The sequence below is a fragment of the Perognathus longimembris genome, chromosome 20 (genome assembly GCF_023159225.1).
Source record: "Perognathus longimembris pacificus isolate PPM17 chromosome 20, ASM2315922v1, whole genome shotgun sequence".
Classification (NCBI taxonomy): Eukaryota; Metazoa; Chordata; class Mammalia; order Rodentia; family Heteromyidae; genus Perognathus; species Perognathus longimembris.
The window spans coordinates 44,464,167-44,485,250 of NC_063180.1; the positions used below are offsets into that span (position 1 = coordinate 44,464,167).

The 21,084-nt window shown below is 66.8% G+C and overlaps 1 protein-coding gene and 1 pseudogene across 1 annotated transcript; one reads left to right on the forward strand and one right to left on the reverse strand.

Annotated features, from left to right (window-relative positions):
- Window positions 1-654: 654 nt before the first annotated feature.
- On the reverse strand, window positions 655-10,135 carry LOC125368230 (annotated as a pseudogene).
- LOC125368231 (cytochrome P450 1A2-like) lies at window positions 10,134-14,594 on the forward strand. The gene is made up of 6 exons (XM_048369073.1): window positions 10,134-10,958; window positions 11,452-11,572; window positions 12,253-12,342; window positions 13,049-13,172; window positions 13,826-13,912; window positions 14,300-14,594. Exons 1-6 carry the CDS (start codon window positions 10,134-10,136, stop codon window positions 14,592-14,594), a joined length of 1,542 nt encoding a protein of 513 aa, XP_048225030.1.
- Window positions 14,595-21,084: the final 6,490 nt, after the last annotated feature.

Consider the following 21,084-nt stretch of genomic DNA (forward strand, 5'->3'; position numbering starts at 1 on the left):
CAGTCCTGTGTACATTTTTTAAGGCAGTATAGCTGGGCGCCAGTGGCTCACACCTATAATTCTAGTTACTTAGGAGGCTGAGATCTGAGGATCACAGTTCAAAGCCAGCCCAGGCAAGAAAGCCCATCAGACCCTTCTCTCTAATGAACCACGAGAAAACCACAAGTGGCGCCGTGGCCCAAAGTGGTAGAGCGCTAGCCTTGAGCAAACAAAGCTCGGAGACAGCGCCCAGGCCCTGAGTTCAAGCCCCAAGCCACCCGCACGCACACACACACACACACACACACACACACACACACACCGCCAAAGAAAGCCACCCACGAGTGCAGAAGCTAAGGGGAAACACCCAGGCCCGGTGCCCAGGGCCCAGGACAGGCACACAAAATGAAACGAAGGCATTTGATGCGGACCCCTGCTTCCTTCCCACCGCAGGCCTAGTGCCTCGAGTCTCTCTGGTCCTCGCCCCGTCCTGAGCGGGAACCGGGGGCCTGGGGGGGGGGGGGCGCTGTCTGGAATGAGGGCAGGCAGAAGCTAGCCCCCCCCCCAAGCGTGGCCCCCCAGACCCGTGTGGCCAGGGCACCCGTGTGGCGAGCCCCTCCCCCCCCCCCCCCCGCAGGCTCCCGGGCTGCCCAGGCCAGCCGGGCGGAGCGGAGTCTATGCGTCGGGCCCAGGCCCCGAGGGGCGCGGCCGCGTTTGGAAACACGCGCAGCGAGGGGGCTTCATGGTCAGCCCGTAGAGGGGGGTCGCGTCCACCGCCGCGCCGGGGGCCACGCTGAGCTCCGCCCGCTGGAGCAGGGTGGCCAGGAAGAGGAAGACCTCCCGGCGGCCGACGGACTCCCCGAGGCACCTGCGCCTGCCCAGGCCCAACAGGAGCACCCGGTCGCCCAGGACCCTGTCCACCGCGCCGTCAGGGGTCAGGAACCCCGAGGGGTCACCCACAGCTTCCTGCGACCAGAGGGAGGGGGCGGGGGGAAGACTGCGGCGTTGGGCGCTACCCAGGAGGCTGAGCGCTGAGGATCACGGTTCAAAGCCGGCCCGGGCAGCAAAGCCCAGGAAGCCCTGTAGCTCTGGTGGAAACGTAGTAGTCCTGAGCGGAAAAGCTTCGGGATGGTGTGGAGGCCCTAGGACTAGTGCATCCCCCCCCCCAAAATTAAGTTGACCCGCCCCCCCCAAGAACAGGAAGGTCTGGAAGTTTCTGTCGCCCCTTTCAACTTACGGGTCGTGGTTGACCTGCCATTGGTTCACGAAGATGCATCGCCCGTTGGGGATGTAGAAGCCGTTCACACTTGCGTTCTCGGTGGTGCTGGAAGGAAGGAAGCTGGGTGAGGCTGCGGGGCCCGGGGGCCCCCCCCACACGTGACAGCGGGCGAGGTGCCTGCGGGAGGCGCCCCTGTGCGGGATGGTGGAGGGGAGGAAGGAGCTGTGCCGGAACGTCTCCAGGGCGAAGGCCTCCAGGTAGGGCAGCCGGGGCCGGTCGGAGAGCCGGGGGACCCGCACCCCGCCCACCACCGCGTCTGCGGGTCACAGAGGCCCACGCGCACTGAGGGGCTGCCCGACCTCGTGGGGACCCCTGCCCAGAGCACTGAGGACAGCCACCGCCTACCCAGCTCCTTCTGGATCTTTCTCTGTACCCCAGGATTTGTCACCAAGTACAGGAGGCACCAGGAGAGGGCAGTGGTGACGGTGTCAAACCCTGGACGGGGAGGGGGGGGGGGAGAAAGGTCGTGGGTGGGCTGGGGTCAGGGGGCGGGCCAGGGTCAGGGGGAGGGCCGGGGTCAGGGGGCGGGCCGGGGTCAGGGGGAGGGCCGGGGTCAGGGGGAGGGCCGGGGTCAGGGGCGGGCCGGGGGCTGGGGCTCCGGAAGTGACCGGGAGGCCGCGCACACCTGCTCCAAAGAGGTGGGCGACGGTAGGGACGACCTTCTCCTCCAGCAGCCGGCCCAGGGCCTGCTCGCCCGGCTCCCCGTCCCGACAGCGCTCCATGAGGCTGTCCGTGATGTCCCGGATGCCGCCCTGGGGGACAGACGGGGCACTGAGCCACACCCCGGCCACGCTCGCCGCTGCTCCCCTGACCCGCCCAGCCCCCGCGGGGCTCCCGTCCTCCCAGCTGCTCAGGAGCCTGAGACCTGAGGGTCGTGGTTCAAAGCCAGCCGGGGAAGGGAAGGACACCCCCCCCATCTCCCACTAGCACCAGAAAACTGCACCAGCCTGGAGCAAAAGGGCTTAGGGACCGCAACCAGGCCCCGAGTTCAAAGCCCACGACTGACCGCAGCGTCCGGGCCCCGAGTCCAAACCCCACGACTGACCGCAGCGTCCGGGCCCCGAGTCCAAACCCCACGACTGACCGCAGCGTCCGGGCCCCGAGTCCAAACCCCACGACTGACCGCAGCGTCCGGGCCCCGAGTCCAAACCCCACGACTGACCGCAGCGTCCGGGCCCCGAGTCCGAACCCCACGACTGAGCTGTCACCCCACTGCCGACCCCGAGCGCGTCCTGGGTCCCCGGGTCCCGCCACCGTCCTCTACCTTCTGGAAGGTTCCATAGCGCTCCCGGCACAGGGTGTGCGTGAAGCCGTCGAACCTCGCGTCTGCTCCCTGCAGACCCGCGGGGCGCGGCCGGGCAGCCAGCGCAGCACGGGCGCGACGTCGGCGGGGCGCCCGGCGGCCGTAGGGGTCGAAGCGGCCGGCGCGGGCCGTGAGGCCGCGGAAGGCGTCGGCCAGGCGCCCGGCCTCGCGGCGCGCGTGCTCCTCCAGGTGGCAGGAGGCGGCGGAGCCCGGGTGCGAGGCGATGGAGAAGCTCTTGAGCGCGTCCTGCCCAGGCGCCGGCGGGCCGCCCACACGGGCCCCGAGTCGGGGTGGAAGGTCATGCTCCGCCCGTCGGCGACGAGGGTGAAGCTGTGCGGGGCCGGGCGGCCCTTGAAGGCGTCGCCCTGCCTCACCGGGGCCTGGCGGATGGCGTCCAGGGCCCCGGGGGGCTCTTCAGCCCTCTGGGGACCCGGGACGTCGAGGATCTGAGCACCCAGAAGACCAGGACGAGGGCAGTGGCCGCCCGGAGCAGCCCCGAGGCCGAGGGGGGGAGCGGGGCGTCACGCGGAGGGAGCGTGGGCTGCTGAGGAACGGCAAGAAGGAAACAGGGAACGTCAGCCGAGGCCGGGAAGGTGGGGGCTCAGCGGCCGAGCGCTCGCCCAGCACGCACGGAGCCCTGGGTTCGAGTCCTCAGCCCCACGTACGCAGAAGAAGCCGGAAGTGGCGCTGTGGCTCAGGTGGCAGAGCGCCAGCCTTGAGCAAGAAGAAGCTCAGGGACGGCGCTCAGGCCCCGAGTTCAAGGCCCAGGATCCACCCCACCCCAAAGAAAAGAAAAAGAAAGCAATGTAGCCTAGACTTTTTGCTGATCTCAGTTTTTAATGAATGAAAAGCTAGGGCCTCCTTTCCCTTTCACCGGTTTCCAGAAAGCAGAGAATAAATGAAAGATTTCATACACACACACACACACACACGCGCGCGTGCACGCACACACACAGGTCAGGATTGTAAGGAAACTCCCATGTGGAATCAGGGAAATTAGGAGCGGATCTGAATTGAGTCTTTCTAGGCTTGGTCAAAAAACTACATAAAATGCAGACTCGTGAGCCGTGTCCGGAGTATCTGCCGAATGCGCTCGCCTACGTCAAAGTCGAGAGAGCCCGGTTCTCATCCAAGTGGCCTGGGCCTGCTTATCTTCGCCCCGGCTCCAGTGACATGACCTAAGAAGGGGTAGGCGCGGGACGCGGTCACCCGACGCTTCCCGCAGCGGAGCCGCTCGGGACCAGACACAGGGTTCTTTTGTTTCTTTGTTTAGTCAGTGGTGGGGCTTGAACTCTGGACCTGAGCGCGCTCCCTGAGCTCCTCAGCTCAAGGCTTGCAGCTCTACCGCTTGAGCCACAGCGCCACTCCTGGCTTTTTGGTGAACCATGAGAGATAAGAGTCTCACGGCCTTTCCTGCCCGGCTGGGCTTCCCCAGCGGAGGCCGGGGTAGAAGAGCAGGGGCGCCGGGCGCTTGGGGGGGGCGGGGGGGCTCACGCCCGTCATCCCAGCCACTCAGGAGGCTGAGATCGGAGGATCGCGGTTCTAAGCCAGCCTGGGCCGAAAGTCCCCACGAGATTCTTATCTCCAATGAACCACTGCAAAACGGGGGGCGGCGGAGCCCCAGCCTTGAGCACAAAGAACCCAGGGACAGCGCCCGGGTTCCGAGGTCAAGCCTCGGGACCGAGAAAAAGGAAAGAAAAGTCAAGACTCCGGAGAGAGTTGAAGCTCCGGCCCAGATTGCCCCTTGGCTGATGCCCACCGAACCCCACCTCCAGCCTCCCGGATGAACCCCCGTTACCCAGCCGGGACCTCTCAGCTCTGACAAGCCACCCTTTGGGAAGGCAGAGGCCACCAGGAGCAGCTTTGATTCGGTGTGTGTGTGTGTGTGCGCGTGTGTGTGCACGCCAGGACTGGGGCTTGAACTCAGGATCTGAGCACTTCCTGGAGCTCTCTCACGCAAGGCTGGCCGGTCCACCACTCGAGCCCTGGCTCCATGTTCAACTTCTCGGTGAGGAGCTGGAGAGAAGTCCCGTGGCCGGGTGCCGGTGGCGTGAGCCCGTCACCCCAGCCACTCACGAGGCGGAGATCTGAGGAGCGCGGTTCCAAGCCCGGGCAGCAAAGTCCCCTTGAGCCCCTCCTCTCCAGTGAACCCCTCAAAAACCGGAAGTGGCGCCGTGACTCACGTGGAGTTGCTAGCCTCGAGCACACAGAGAGGCTCGGGGATGGCACTCAGGCCCTGAGTTCAAGCCCCACGATGGGGGGGGTGGGGGTGGGGGGAAGGTGGCATCTCATGGATTTCTCCTGCCCAGGGCTGCCTTCGAGCCTGGGTCCTCAGATCTCAGCCTCCTGAGAAGCTGGGGTGACCGGCGCGAGCCCCCAGCGCCGGCTCAGGAGCAGCCTTTAGACTGAAAAGAGCGCAGCTCCTTCCAGAACCATCCTCCACCTCCCTGGTCCGCCCGGGGTTAGCCCCCCACCCCCCCATCCGCCTGGGGGAGCGGCCGCGCCCCTTTCCCGGCCTCCCGGGCGGCTCAGATTGGGAACCCCGAGCGCCTGGGGGTTGGAGTGGGAGCCGAGCCCCGACAGCGTGGTGATGGGGGGCTTCTGTATCTAGAGCTGTGTGCAGTGCTGGGCAAACTCTGTTCTTCCTCTGGCCTCAGTTTCCCCGCTCGGGCTGAGGTCACTAAAGATGTGCTCCCAGGCTTTTCCTGTTCTCTTCCTTTCTTCTTCTGTTCTTTATGAGTTGGCCTTTCAGTGAGGGGCTGCCCTAAGCAACCCTAGAGGCACCCACAATTCCGGGGAGGGGGGGGAGGGGCACCAGGGAGCCCTCCCCCCCCCCCCAGCACTTACCCGTGGCTGTGTGGCGGCTCTGAGCGGTGGACAGCGGTCTTCGGGGTCTTCGGGGCCGGGAATCCCCCTGGAGTGGCCAAGGAAGGTCCTGGGGAGCCTTCACCTTCCCAGGGAGGGCGGCCACCTTTATACAGCCCAGCGTGCGGCCCCGCCCCCTTCCCTGGCCGGCAGGGGAGGCCCCCACCCCCCCCCCTGCCCGACAGCCTCTCCAGGAAGGGGAAGAACCCACCCTGGGGTCGCCTGGCCTAGGGGCTGGCTTGTGAAAGGGTGGGGCTAGAGACACTGGGAGGCCCCCCCACTTCAGAGGAAAGTCCCCAGACAGCCAGGAGAGAGGATATGGGACCCCCCCATCCCCAGCACAAGGACCCTCCCATTCCTGTGCCCCCCAGAACTCCACAGGACCTGCACCCCCCCAGGACAAGGTCTGGGTCCAGGCCACCGCCACAGGCTGGCCTTGTGACCCCCACCCTGTCCCCCCCCACTCCCCACCCCATCCGGCCTCGCGTGCGAAGCCAGCGGACCCTGGTCTCAGGGTCACAACCAGTCCGGAAGGTGCCGCCTGGTGCCGCCTGGCCCTGTGTTCCCTGGGCGGGCGGGTGGAACCGGAGGGGGGGTGCTGGCGACCCTCCAGAGACCCCCCCACCCCCCGCCCCCCACCCCCGTTCCCTCGGGATGGCCTGCCGGGCAGGATGGGCAAGGCGCTCACATCTGTAATCTCAGCCACCCAGGAGGCTGAGCAGCAAAGTGTGAGACTCCTCTCCAATGGACGCCAAATGGGGGGGGGGGAGCTGTGGCTCAAGTGGTGGAGCCCCAGCCTCGAGCACCGAAGCTTTGAGCCCCAGGACCGGACCCCCCAAGCCCCCCCCCAAATCGGGCCGGGGACAGGGCTGGGGGGTGGGGGAGGGGCGAGTGTCTCCGTCCCCGCTGGCAGGGGCAGAGGTCAGCGCCCATCCCTGCCCTGCCTGGCCCGGGGCGCGGTGCCCAGGGTTGCGTGAGAACCGACCCGGAGCCCCAGCACAGCCCAGGGCGGTGGGGCAGACTCAGTCACGCAAGGGGTGGGGGGGAGGGAGAGGGAGGGAGAGAGGGAGAGGGAGGGCAGGGCCAGGCTCCCCAGGCCAGGACATTTCCTGTGCCCACGGTCCTGACCCTCGCCAGACCCCGGGCTGGCTCCGCCCCCGCCTGGCTCCGCCCCCAGGCTGGCCCCGCCCCAGGCTGGCCCCGCCCCCAGTCCGGCCCCGCCCCGGGCTTGCCCAGGTCCAGAGAGACAAGGTGAATCGGTGTCAAGCTCAACCGGGCTCCCCTCACCGGCTCCTCCCCTTCCGCTCCCGAGCTCAGCAAACAGCACTTGGCAAGGCCATGGGGGGGCGCGGGGGGCAGCCAGAAAACAACTCTGCCCCCAGGGCAAGCCGGGGCACGGCACTGCTGCCCCGGGCACTCTGGACTCCCCGGAACACATGGCTAGTTAAAACAATCCTGCCCCTCAGCTAGAGATGGGGGTCAGAGAGGAAATGCAACCCCCCCATCACCCGTCACAAGTGAAGGCAGATCCCGGCTGCTCCTAGCGACTCAGGAGGCTGAGAGCTGAGGATCGCGGTCCGAAGCCAGCCTGGTCAGGGAAGCCCGTGAGACTCTCATCTCCAACGAACCAGCAAAAAGCTGGACGTGGAGGCGCGACTCAACTGGTAGAGCGCCGGCCTGAAGCACAAAAGCCAAGCGAGAACGCAAGGCCAAGCGGGGCACCAGCGGTTCACACCCGTCATCCTAGCTACTCAGGAGGCTGAGCTCTGAGGATCCAGGTTCAAAGCCAGTCCAGACAGGAAAGGCCATGAGACTCTCATCTCCAATGAATCACCAGAAAACCAGAAGTGGAGCTGTGGCTCAAAATGGTAGCTCACTAGCCTTGAGCAAAAGAGCTCAGGGACAGTGTCCATGTCCTGAGTTTAAGCTCCAAGATCTGCGCACACACACACACACACACACACACACACACACACGAGCATGAAGGGCCCTGAGTTCACGTTCTAGCACACCCACACGCATATACACATACATGCACACGTGTACACACACACACACAGCAGAAGTCAAACATCTTGTCTCCAGGCCAAGGTTCTTGTGGCTCTGGTTTGCCATCCACAGAGGAAGGAAAGCTCCAGAAGGCAGACCAGGGCTTGGGCCTCCATCTCCCAGTCTCCAGGACAGGAGGCTGGTATCCTGGGGTTACTCATTACCAACTGTGTCTCGGCTGATAGCCACGGTGACAGGAAAGATGGAGGGGCTCCCTAATCTCGGGGCACGGAAGGAGGCGGCCGGGCTGCCTGAGGCCTGAGGACCTTGGCCGAGCCCTGGATCCTCCTCAATCCGGGGTCAAAGTTTGCATGCCTTTCCGTGAGAAGCGCTCTGGCGGAGCTTCCTCCGTGATCAATCAATCAATACCACCGGAGCAGCTCAAGGACACGGGACGCGGGGCGGAGGGGAAGGCGGGGGGGGGGGGGGGCTGGGGGCCGGGCACGGGGAGGAGGGGGAGCTTCTCGGCCGGGCTCGGCTGGCTGCTCAGGAGGCCGAGATGGGAGGCTGGCAGCTCGGGGCCAGCCGGGCAGGACAGTCGGTGAGACTCTTTCTCTCCACACAAAGCAAGTGGGGCTCCGGTGGTAGAGCCCTGCAGGGACGGTGTTCAGGCCCTGAGTTCAAACCCCAGGACCGGCACAAGGCAAAAAGAAAAGGAAAACAGAAGTGGAGCTGTAGATCAAGTGGTAGAGCGCCAGCCTTGAGTGGAAAAGCGAAGGGACAGAGCCCAGTCCCCGAGTTCAAGCCCCAAGACCTGCTCACAGTCACACACATACACACACACACACGCACACACACACATTTTATTTTTTACCTGGATTATCCTCCAAACACAGTCCCCCAATCTCCACCAATCAAACAGCTGGGATTCTGGGCTTCGGCTGCCACGCCCACCTCCCAGGCCACTTTTACTTTATTTTTTTAGTAGAACGCTGTGGCCTCGTAAGTGAAACTTCATCCCTAAATAACAGCATTAACCTCCTAAGAACAAAAACGTACCTCCACGTAAACACGATATGGAGAAGGTCACTAATCCCCAGGACCCAGTCACGCCCTCCACTTTCCGACCCAGATGCCTCTTCTAGGTGAAAAAAGATGTTTTTGTTGTTGCCGTTAAATCCGGGATCATCTCAGATTCTCACATGGCATTTCCCTTTTCGGGGGTGGGGTTTCTAAGGCTTGAACTCGGGGTCCTGGGCGCTTGCTTGGCTTGTTCCATGCAGGGCCAATGCTCTGCCACGTGAGCCACACCTCCGCTTCCCGCTTCTTGGGGGTTCGTTGGAGAAAAGAGTCTCACGGACTTTCCCGGCTCTGACCCTCAATCCTCGCTCACACCCTCAGCCCCCCGGCTGCCCGCCCCCAGGGACCGGCGGTACCCTCCGGGCCTCCCAAGGAGACACCCCTAGAGAGCGCTGAAGGTCGATGGCACAAAGCCAAGGATTGATCCTTCCGACCTGGATGTCAGTTGACACCAGAAAGCTGGGCTGATCCAGAAGGGGGTGGAATTTATAAAAGGTCGGGGAGCCAGAAGCCCTAGACAGACAACCCCGCCGCCCTGCTGGTCTCTGCACCTACCTGCCTCCCACAGGTACCTTCCTGGGCCTGCTCTCCAGTGCTGGGACTTGCTGCTCATTCCCCGGGAGCTGAGGAGGACACCAGGATTGGGGGGGGTGCGGGGGGGGAAGGGCGGACTTCTCCTCCTTTACTCAGCATCTCTCGCTTTCCTTGAGCAGATTCGACTAGGGAGGGTTTTATTTTTTCCTCTCTCTCTCATCTTCCTTTTTTATTTTGTGCTGGGATTGAACCCAGGATGTTGAACTTGCCCGGGAAAGCACTTTGCCGCTGGGCTACATCCCAAGCCCCCTCTCTTTCTTTTTTTGTGCCAGTCCTGGGGCTTGAACTCAGGGCCTGGGTGCTGTCCCTGACCCTCTTGGCGTTCAAGGCTGGCGCTCTTCCACTTTGGGCCACAGCGCCACTTTGGGTTTCCTGGTGGTTCGTTGGAGGTGAGAGTCTCACGGACTTCCCTGCCTGGCCGGGCTTTGAACCGCGATCCTCAGATCTCAGCCTCCCGAGTAGCCGGGGTGACAGGCGTGAGCCCCCAGGCACCCGGCTCCGGCAGGTGGGTTTCTAAGGCCCAGCGTGGAGAGAGGGGGCGAAAGTCCTACCTGGCACTGGAAAATCCCTGGCCCTGGGCGCATCCAACTTCAGCTCCCGAGACCCAAAGACGCCGGTGCCCCCCGCCCCCTGCTCAGGAGGCTGAGATCTGAGGGTCGCAGTTCAAAGCAAGTCGGTGAAACTGTCATCTCTGATGAACCATCCAGAAGCCAGCAGTAGAGCTGTGGCTCTCGTGGTAGAGCGCCAGCATCCAGGCCCCGAGTTCAAGACTCAGTATTGGCACCCCCCCCCAAAAAAAAAGCCATCGCTTGCTTCCACACCAGCTTTGCAATTAGAAACGGGGGGGGGAGGTCTGGGAAGGACAGCTGGGGGGGGGGGGCTCAGAGGCCCAAGCTTCCAGCCCGGGGATCCGGTGGGTTCTTGGACAGGGCCTGCCAGCGCTGGGTGCCTGGGGAATGAGTGAATGAATGAATGAAGGCGTGAAGGAGTGAAGGATGACCGGCCTCCGTCTCTGCCTCTCTCCCGGTCCCCGCCCCCAGCGCCATGGCGCCGGTGCCAAGCTTCTCCTCCGCCGCCGAGCTGCTCCTGGCCGCCGCCATCTTCTGCCTGGTCTTCTGGGTGATCAGAACCTCGACGTCCCGGGTCCCCAAAGGGCTGAAGAGCCCCCCGGGGCCCTGGGGGTGGCCCCTGGTCGGGCACGCGCTGTCGCTGGGGCGGAGCCCGCACCTGGCGCTGGCGGGGCTGAGCCGGCGCTACGGGGACGTGATGCAGATCCGCCTGGGCTCCACGCCCGTGGTGGTGCTGGGCAGCCTGGACGCCATCCGCCAGGCCCTGGTGAGGCAGGGCGACGCCTTCAAGGGCCGCCCGGCCCTGCACAGCTTCACCCTCGTCACCAACGGCCAGAGCATGACCTTCCACCCCGACTCGGGGCCCGTGTGGGCGGCCCGCCGGCGCCTGGCGCAGGACGCGCTCAAGAGCTTCTCCATCGCCTCGCACCCGGGCTCCGCCGCCTCCTGCCACCTGGAGGAGCACGCGCGCCGCGAGGCCGGGCGCCTGGCCGACGCCTTCCGCGGCCTCACGGCCCGCGCCGGCCGCTTCGACCCCTACGAGCCGCTGGTGCTGGCGGTGGCCCGCGTCATCGGCGCCATGTGCTTCGGGGGGAACTTCCCGCAGGACGGCGAGATGGCCGCCGTGGTGACCAGCAGCCAGGACTTCGTGGAGGGCGTCTCGGCGGGCAACGCCGCGGACTTCTTCCCCCTCCTCCGCTACCTGCCCAACCCCGTGCTGCGCCGGTTCAAGGCCTTCAACCAGAAGTTCGTGGCGTTTCTGGAGAAGACCGTCCGGGAGCATTACCAGGACTTTGACAAGGTGCGTGGGGGGGGGAGGGGGAAGGGGGAGGGGGAGGGGGAGGGGGGAGGGGAAGGAGGCCTTTCTCCCACAAGTCCACACGGCTCCCGTTGCACGCCGGTCACCCCAGTGACCCAGGAGGCTGAGGTCTGAGGGTCCGGGTTCAAAGCCAGCCCGGGCAGGAAAGTCCGTGCCGTTCCCGTCTCCCACGATCCACCAGAAGACTGGAAGTGGGGTCGTTTGTGGCTCACAGTGGAGGAGCCCGCCTGGAGCGGGACGGGCTCCGGGGCAGCGCTCGGGCCCCGAGTTCAAGCCCCGCAGCGGAACGGAAGCAGAAAGGCCCGTCAGCGAGGCCCTGGAGGGGGCGGGCTTGACCGCGACCGGAAGCCCGGGCCCCGAAGGCCATGGTGCCGGCCGGCTGGGGGCCGGTCTGCTGCCCGTGGCGGGGGGAGGGAGGGTGCCGGGGGGGGGGGAGGGGGGCCGGCGCGGGTGTCCTGAAGCGCGTCCCCCTCAGGACAACGTGCGGGACATCACGAGCGCGCTGTTCGTGCACGCGGAGAAGGAGGCCTCGGCCCAGGGCGTCCCCATCCCCCGCGAGAAGATCGTCAACATCGTCAACGACATCTTCGGAGCCGGTAGGGGCCCGTGCCCCCCTCCCCCGGTGCCCCCTCGACCCCCCCCCAGCCCCGGATCCCCCCGCCCCCCGCCACCCCGCGGTGGCCGGCCCTCGGGCCCGTCCGTCTCGGAGCCAGGGCGAGGGAGACACGGGCGCCCCGGCCCGGCCCGGCCCGGCGGCTCGGGAGGCCGAGGCCTGAGGATCGCGGTTCAAAGCCCGCGCCGGCGGGAGAGGCCGTGAGACGCTCATCTCCGACGATCCGCCCGACGTGCCACGGGTGGCGGAGCACCGGCCTGGAGAAAGACAAGCTCGGGCACGGCGCCCGCCCGGGCTCTGGGTTCAAGGCCCAGGACTGGCAAGGGCACCTCGCCCAGCGGCCCGTGTCATCCGAGGCTGCTCAGGAGGCTGAGACCCGAGGATCGCGGTTCAAAGCCGGCCCCGGCTGCCACGCTGCAAACCCATCTCTCTGATTAGCCAGCAAAAAGCTGGAAGGAGAGGAGTGGCTTAGGGAGAAGAGCGCCGGCCTTGAGTAGAAAATGCTAGAAGAGAATGTGAAGCCCTGCGTTCAAGCTCCAGTACTGGCACCGAGAGAGAGAGAGAGAGAGAGAGAGAGATTGGGAGAGAGCTTGCTCCATTCCCGGCTCATGATGGCTTCCTTGCTCCTGTCTGTTTCTCCCCCACCCCGCCCACGCCGACCAGGGTTCGACACCATCACCACGGCGGTTTCCTGGGCCCTCATGTACCTGGTGACCAGGCCTCATGTCCAGAGGAAGATCCACAAGGAGCTGGGTGCGTGCGGCCTCTGCTTCCCAGGCCGGGAGACCAGGGACCCGGAGCCCCGGGTCGAGGGCTCAGTCCACCCCCGCCCGTCCTATGCACCCGGGACGCAGCCCCCCCAGGCGCCTGGTGCCCCCACTTACCCAGCAGAGGGAGGGGAAAGGCTGCTACTGGTCTTGTCTTGGTGCCGGTTCTGGGCTCGAACGCGGGGCCTGGGGCTGCTGTCCCTGAGCTCTTTCACTCCAGGGGGCCCGGCCACTGTTTTCTGGTGGCTCATTGGAGGTGACGGTCAGGACGCCAGCCGGTGGCACGCGCCCGTCATCCCAGCTACTCGGGAGGCCGGGATCTGAGGACCGCGGTTCAAAGCCAGCCCGGGAGGAACGTCCATGAGACTCAGCTCCCACGAACCGCTCAAAACCCGCCGGGGGGGCTGAGGCTCAACGCGGCAGAGCCTCGAGTCACGGTGACTCGGGGACAGTGCCCGGACCCTGAGTTCAAATCCCACCACTGAAAGAGAAAAAAAAAAAAACGGAGTCTCACGGACTCTGCTGCCCAACCAAGCTGGCTTTCCACCTCCACCCCGGGGTCTCCGCCTCCGGAGGCGCAGCGCCCGGCCTCCCTTCTCCTTCCGGGGTGTGGCTCCCGGGAGGCCCCCAGAGGGAGGCGCGGGAAGGGGGGGTGCACCGGGCGAGGTCCCCCCCATCCTGTGCCCTCGCAGACGCGGTGGTCGGCAGGGCGCGGGCCCCCCGGCTCTCCGACCGGCCCCAGCTGCCCTACCTGGAAGCCTTCACCCTGGAGTTGTTCCGGCACAGCTCCTTCGTCCCCTTCACCATCCCGCACAGGTGCGCCCCGCGCCGCCCTCCTGGTGTTCTTGGGGGGGGGACACACACGCGCGCGTGTGCACACACACCTGTTCTGGGCCTTGCACTCGGGGCCTGAGCGCCGTCCCTGGCTTCTCTTTGCTCAAGGCTAGCACTCTGCCACTTGAGCCACAGCGCCGCTTCTGGCCATTTTCTGTATATGTGGTGCTGGGGAATCGAACCCAGGGCTTCACGGATACGAGTCGAGCGCTCTACCACGAGGCCACGCTCCCCCCCGCCCCCCCATGAGACTCTCGTCTCCAGTGAGTCACTCAAAAGCCAGAAGTGGCGCTGTGTGCGGCTCGAGTGGCAGAGCGCCAGCCTTGAGCACAACGAGGCCCAGGCCCCGAGTTCAAGCCCCACCACCCACACAATAACTAAGTGAATGACTGGAAGACTGCAGGGCGGGGCCGCCCCCCCCCCGCCCCCCGACCCCCGCCCCTCCCCCGCAGAGCGGGGCCCAGAGCCCGGCTGGGCACCGGGTCTCCTGGCACGCGCGGACCTGGAGGACCAGGGGCTGAGGCACGGGCCCCACCCCGCCCTCCCCACTGGGTGGGGGGGACCGGCGGGGAGGTGGGGGGGGCGGGCGCCCCCGGCTTCCCCGCCCCCGAGCCTGATGGCTGCTCTCCCCTCAGCACCACGAGGGACACGGTGCTGAACGGGTTCTTCATCCCCAAGGGGCGCTGCGTCTTCATCAACCAGTGGCAGGTCAACCACGACCCGTGAGTCCGCAGCGCGCACGCGCCCAGCTCAGGACGCCCCCCACCCCCCGCCCCCTGCGCCAGCCCCGGGGGGGGGAGGGGGCGGGAAGGACCAGGAGACGCTCACCCCCCCACCAAGCCGCAGGAAGAGCTGGAAGGGGCGCTGTGGCTCACGTGGTAGAGCACTGGCCTTGAGCAAAAGGAGCTCAGGGGCAGCGTCCTGGGCCAGAGTTCAAGACCCAGGCCCAACACACGCACACACACGCACACACACACACACACGCACGCACACACGAGTAGGTGGTGTAACAGCTGTGCACCCCCACTTCGGTGCTCTGACCCTCGGGTTCTCAGCAGAAACCTGTCCGTATCTCCCCCCCCCGCCCCCCTCCTGTTGTCCTCCGGCAGGGAGACGTGGGGGGACCCCTCGGAGTTCCGCCCGGAGCGCTTCCTCACGGACGGGGAGACGGCCCTGAACAAGGCGCTGAGCGAGAAGGTGCTGCTGTTCGGCCTGGGCAAGCGGCGGTGCCTGGGCGAGACCCCCGCCAAGTGGGAGCTGTTCCTCTTCCTGGCCACGCTGCTGCACCGGCTGGAGTTCAGCCTGGCGCCGGGCGCGGAGCCCGACCTCACGCCCACCTACGGCCTCACCATGAAGTACGCCCGCTGCCCGCACTTCCGGGCCCAGCCCCGCCCCGTCCAGTGAGCGGGAGAGGCCGGGAGAGGGCGGATCCCCCGCCCGCCCGCCCGCCCGCCCGCCCGCCCGGCTCGGTTTATCGAGATAGCGCGCCGTGCCGGCCGCCCTCGTCTCCCGGGACGTTCGCGGGGGTGCAGCCGGCTCCCCGGACCCCCGAGCCCCCCCCCCCCCGCCCCGGGCTCGACAGCATTCCACAGCCGTCCCCACCCCCACCCCGCGCCCCCCTCTTATCAACACGGTCTGTGCCCGGCTTGCCACCCGCGTCCTCCTTTCAACGCGCGTTCGTTCCCCTGCCCGCGGGCGGCACAGAGGCCTGATCTGGGGATCTGAACTCGGGGTTCAGACCCGCAGTCCTAGCTACTCGGGAGGCCGCGATCTGAGGATGAAAGCCGGGTTCGAAGCCGGCCCGGGCGGGCACGTCGGTGAGGCGCTGGTCTCCAGGGAGTCACCCGAAAACCCGAAGGGGCGGCGCTCTGCCAGGGCCCGGAGGATGACAGCTCGGGGACGGCGCCCGGGCCCCGAGTTCAAGCCTCAGGCCTGGCATCTCCCGTTCTCTCTCTGTAGCGCGCACGCGCACACGCACACACACGTACGCACACGCGCACGCACGGGATTCTGGGGAAGGCGCTGCCCGGGTCTCAGGGCCGGGACGAAGCCACCGCGGGCGCAGCTGTATACACACATACCAGGCCGAGCCGGCACCCACTTCCTCCCACCCCACCCCCCCCCCCGGGCTGGCCAGGGTGGGGTCCTCGCCGGCCGGGGAACAATGAGAAGCTCGGAAGGAAACTCTCCCGACGGGCCACCAGGCACTGGATTTAAACCCCAGTACAGACACACACACACACACACACACACACACGCACACGCACACGCGCACACGCACACACACACGTGGCTGAGGATGTGGCTCAGTGGTAGAGTCCTTATCCAGTAATGCGCGAGGCCCGAGGTTCAATCCCCAGCCCTGCAAAAATAAATAAACAATAAGTGTGTAATGGCTGAGGCACCGGGTGCCGTTGGAAGAAGCAAGGCTGGTGTAAGCGAAGGCGCTGGGCCGGCCCCCGGCCCCCGGCCCCCCAGGAGAGGGGTGCCAGCCCCCGGAAAGAAGCAGGAGACTATCCGAAAAATACCGAAAGCAGGCCCCGGGCCGGCGGCTCGCGCCCGTCCTCCCAACGCTCAGGACGCTCAGAACCGAGGATGGCGGTTCAAAGCCAGCCCCAGCAGGGGAGTCGGAGAGACGCTCATCTCCAGGGAACCGCCGGGGCGAACCGCGGGCGGCGCCGTGGCTCAACGTGTAGAGCGCCGGCCTTGAGCCGAAGGGCTCGGCCAGGGACGGCGCCCAGGCCCCGAGTTCAAGTCCCAGGACCAGCGCAACAACGAGGAAAAGCTGGGAGTGGAGGCGTGGATCGCGCGGCAGAGCTCCGGCCTCGCGCACGAAAGCTCGGGGACAGCGCTCAGGCCTCTGAGTTCCAGCCCCGTGACTGACCCCACCCCACCCCCCCAAAAAATCACCCCAAACTAAAGCTAAACCGGGGCTGTACGCACAGCTCAAGCCGTAGGGAGGCGGTGGGGGGAGGGTCAGCTGTGGCCTACTGGGGGAGAAGCCCTCCCTGCCCCCCTCCCAGCTGCCGTTTTGCCCCTGCTTCCAGTCCCAGCCCCTTTCTCCGGCCCAGACCTGCCCTCACCGTCCGGGGCTGGGAGCGAGCCCTCGCCGCCCCTTGCGGTCGTTTGGAGAAGTGGAGGCCCCGGCCCCAATAGAGGAAGGCGAGACATTCATCTATTTATCTATTTATTCATCCATTTATTTTTTAAAATTTTTTTGCCAGTCTTGGGCCTTGAACTCGGGCCCTGAGCGCTGTCCCTGGCTTCTTTGCACTTGAGCCACAGCGCCACTTCTGGCCGTTTTCTATCTATGTGGTACTGGGGAATCGAACCCAGGGCTTCATGGATACGAGGCGAGCGCTCTACCACTAGGCCATATTCCCAGCCCACCATTCATTTATTTTTCTTGTCTTTTTTTTTTTTTTTGGTGCTGGGGATCGAACCCAGGACGCGGCACTTGCTAGGCAAGCGCTTTGCCACGGAGCTACATCCCAGCCCGCGTTCATTTATGTTGTGGGTTGGGTTTGGTTTTTTTTTGCCAGTCCTGGGGCTTGAACTCGGGGCCTGGGCTCTATCCCTGAGCCTCTCTGTGCTCCGGGCTAGCGCTCTGCCACTTGAGCCACAGCGCCACTTCAGGCCTTTTCCGTGTATGTGGTGCTGAGGACTCGAACCCAGGGCCTCACGCGTGCTAGGCCGGCGCGAAGCCACCTTCCCAGCCCTTGAGTTTGCGTTTGAGTTTTGCTTCCTCGTTGTAGAGGGAGAAGGGGGGGAGGAAGGGAGAGGGAGCGCAGGCCGTCCTGCTGGAAAATGAACCCTGTGACTGGTGGGGAAAGATGGGGGGATCTGGAGGGAGGCGGGGGAAGGGCGTGGGGGAACCTGGGATGGGGGGAGCTCTGACCTCAGGCCTGCGTGGGCCGGTTCGGTGCTCCACCTCCAGCCTGAGCGCCGGCTCCGAGCTCTTTCCGTTCCCGGCTGGGCTCTGCCGTCATTGGGGAGACCCCCCCGCTCCCGGTGGTCGCGTCTGCTTGCGTCTGCTTAGGGAGAGACTTGACTCTCTCCCACGTGCCGCCCGGCCTGGCTTTGAACCGCCGAGGGCTGGGACGGCAGGCGGCCGGAGCCGGGAGCTGTGCTTTGCGTTCCCTCCTGGCCTCTCCTCCATCTCCTCCCCATCCCACGGGACCCCACCGCCCCGGGGCAGCGAGGCAGCCCTGCGCCCAGGCCCAGGGACCCCCCCCGCCCCCCCTTCTCCGCCGGGGCCCCGGCTGCCACCCCGGCACCCGCACGCGATCGATCGGGCGAGAGCGCGGGCTGTGGGGATGTCTCCACAGATCAGCCTCCCCAAGCACATGAGATCTGGAAGCTTCCGTGTGCTCTGAAGGGTAGCGGGCAAAGGAGAGCGGGCTAGCCCCCCAGACCCTTCCGGAAAAGTCCTTCCCGAAGCAGACCTGGGCCCCGGGTGATTTCCCCCAGGGCTGGTTTCGGCCGCGCTGTAGACGGGCGACCCACCGGGCAGAGCTTTCTGGAAGCGGCCTCGCCCCGAACACCCACCCAGGCCCGCCCTGGCCCGCGCTGGCCCCGGGGGCTCTCGGATGGGAACTGGTCCCCCGGGGGCCTGGGCCTGGGCCTGGGCGGCGTTGGGGTCCCCCGGGGGCCTGGGCCTGGGCCCCAGGCTTCGCTCAGGCCCAGGTGGTCTGGGATGCGCCCACTAGGGGGCGCCGCTGCCCCTCAGATCCGACCCCACCAGCCGGGCGACGCCAGTCAAGGCCAAACCAGTGCTGTGTGCGTGTGCGTGTGTGTGCGCGTGTGTGTGTGTGTGTGCGCGCGCGTGCACACCTCAGTCCTGGGGCTTGAACTCAGTGCTCAGGGGCAACGCCCAAGCCCCGAGTTCGAGTTCAAGCCCCAGACGGGCACAACCACCACCCCCACCACCACCACCACCACCACCACGGCCCCCCTGCGGCCCGGTGCCGCCCCCCCCCCGGGGAGCCAGGACCCCACGGCAGCCCCTGGCCCAGGAGGCTGGGAACCGAGGATCTGGGGTTCAAAGCCGGCCCCCTCTGCAGTGAGCCCCCCGGGAAGCCGGAGGGGGTGCTGCGGTCACGTGGGGGGGCCGGGGGGGGGCCCAGCCTGAGCCCAGGCAGCCGGGGACGGGACGGCACAAAAGGAGGAGAAATGCTGAGTCCCGGGCCCGGGCCTGGCTCCTCCCCAGGGCCCTTTCCACCACCCCACGGCAGGGAGGCGGGGTGCACAACCCCCCGTCCCCCCAGGCCCCTGGGGGCTCCTCGCGGGGTCCCCTCGGGCCCATGTGCCTGGGGGGAGCTGGCCAGGCCCCCCCTCCCCACCTGCTGCAGGGATGGCTCGAAACCAGTGCTGATCTCGGCTTCCTGTTTTCCGCCCGGAGGGGGGGGGGGGCGGGCGTCAAACTGCAGCTTCTCCACCTTGTCATCTCACGCCCAAGTGGGGGGGAAGGGGGAGGGCGGGGACCCCCACACACACCAGGAACCTCAGGGGCCCACAGCTCCCCCTGGCTCCGCAGGCGACTCCCCTGCGCGCTGCACCCCGCACCCCACTTCCTCTTCGCTCACCCTGGGAAAGCCCGGGCCCCTTATTGTTAGTCAGTGCGGGTCCTGGGGCTTGAACTCGGGGCCCCCGCGCGGTCCCTGAGCTTCCCCCCACTCCTGCCCGAGCCACAGCGCCACTTCCGGCTTTTTGGTGCTCCATCAGACATGAGAATCTCTGGGATTTATCTGCCCGGGGCCGGCCGGCTTTGAACCGCCATCCTCAGATCTCGGCCTCCCGAGTGGCTGGGATGACGTCGAGGCCCTGAGGGCTACCCCAGCCGGTGACCCTCCCCAGCCTCCGCCCCCCCCCCCAAGAGCCCCCACCGCCCGGGAGCCGACCCCACAGAGGGGCTGTGGCCCGGGCCCCGCCCAGGCCCAAACCTGCAATCCCAGCTGCTCTGAAGACAGGGAGCGGGGGGGCCCGAGTTCAAGACTGCATCTGACCCACAAAGCAGAGGGGCTGGGAACGGGGCTTCGCGGTAGAGCGCTCGCCTGGCACGCACGGAGCCCTGGGTTCGAGTTCCTCAGCACCACATGCACAGAAAAAGCCGGAAGTGGCGCTGTGGCTCAGGCGGCGGTACCCATGAGCCAGAAGCCGAGGCCAAGTTCAAGGCCCGGGACTGGCACCGAAAGCAAAACAAAGATTGCGTTATTCTCAGTCTGAGAAGAGGTGGAGCCTGGATTCAAATTCGGGTTTATTTGACTCCAAAGTTCACAGCTGGGCGCCCAGCACCCCCGGGGAAAACGAGGTAAAGGTTGAAGAAAACACTGGCAAGAGACGCGGTTTTCACCAAACCCCCGCGCTGCCCGCGGACAGCCGGGGCAGGGAAGAGAATGCCAGCTCCTCCCTTCCAGAAGCTTCTGCGGGGGCTGGGGAGTGCCTCCGTGGCAGGGCGCTGGCCGAGCACCCACGAAGCCCTGGGTTCGATTCCCCAGCACCACATATACGGAAAACGGCCAGAGGGGGCGCCGTGGCTCACGTGGCAGAGTGCTAGCCTTGAGCACAAGGAAGCCAGGGACAGTGCTCAGGCCCCGAGTTCAAGGCCCAGGACTGGAAACAAAAACAGAAGCAAACCAAACCAGCAGGAGCTTGTGCAGGTTGCTGGAAGGTGTGTGCGCGTGCAAGCGTGTGTGTGCTCGTGCAAGCGTGTGTGTGTGTGGCTGGGGTTTGCACGGAGGGCTCTCCGCGTGCTGGCTGAGCAGGCAGCGTGTGTGCGCGTTATTTCAAGGCCTCCCCGGGTTGCCTGGGTTCCTCTTGGCCTCCGGCTCCCAGGACGCTGGGGTTGCAGGCATGCGCCGTGGCACTAGGCCCAATTGTTTTTTATTTTTGTGCCCCTGCTGGGGTTTGAACCGGGGTTGGCTCAAGGCAGGCGCCTGCCGCTCCTATCACCCAGAGCCTGTGACCCAGGCAGGAGGCGGGGTCCTCGTGAACAGCGAGGTAGATGGAGGGCGCGCGGGGCGCGGGAGGCCACGGGAGGCCTCTGCCTCATCTCCTCCACGCGCCACGCAGAGATGAGCCCGCCCCACCCTTCCCCCATTTCACCAGGAGGAGGCCAGGCCGCCCAGAGAGGCCAGGACAGCGGCCGGGGGCCACACAGCAGCCGCGAGGCCAGGGCAGCCCGGAGGCCTCCCGCCCCCCCCCCCGTGCCAGGGGCCCCCCCCACTCACGGCCCCTGAGCCCCCCCGGCCCCCCCACCCTGGCCCTCCCACCCCGGCCCCCGCACCCCGGCCCCCCCACCCCGGCCCCCCCCACTCACGGCCCCTGAGCCACCCCGGCTCCCCCACCCCAGCCCTCCCACCCAGCCTCCCCCACCCCGGCTCCCCCACTCACAGCCCCTGAGCCACCCCGGCCCCCCCACCCCGGCTCCCCCACCCCAGCCCTCCCACCCAGCCTCCCCCACCCCGGCTCCCCCACCCCGGCCCTCCCACCCCAGCTCCCCTACCCCAGCCCCCCACCCCGGCCCCCCCACCCCGGCCCCCCCACCCCGGCCCTCCCACCCCGGCTCCCCCACCCCGGCCCCCCACCTCGGCCCCCCCCACCCCGGCCCTCCCACCCCAACTCCCCCACCCCGGCCCCCCCCACTCACAGCCCCTGAGCCACCCCGGCCCCCCCCACCCCGACTCCCCCACCCCGGCCCTCCCACCCCGGCTCCCCCACCCCGGCTCCCCGCCTGGCCCTCGGGGCCGTCTCCACCTCCATTGTCAGGTCTGCATTGACTCAGCAGGCGCCCCGGCCCCCCCCTCGGGTCCACGGTGACCCAGGGCCGGGCAGTGGGGAAGGCCTCCCCAGGGGGGCTGGGGTGAGGCCTGGGGGCAGAGCGAGCGAATGAGTG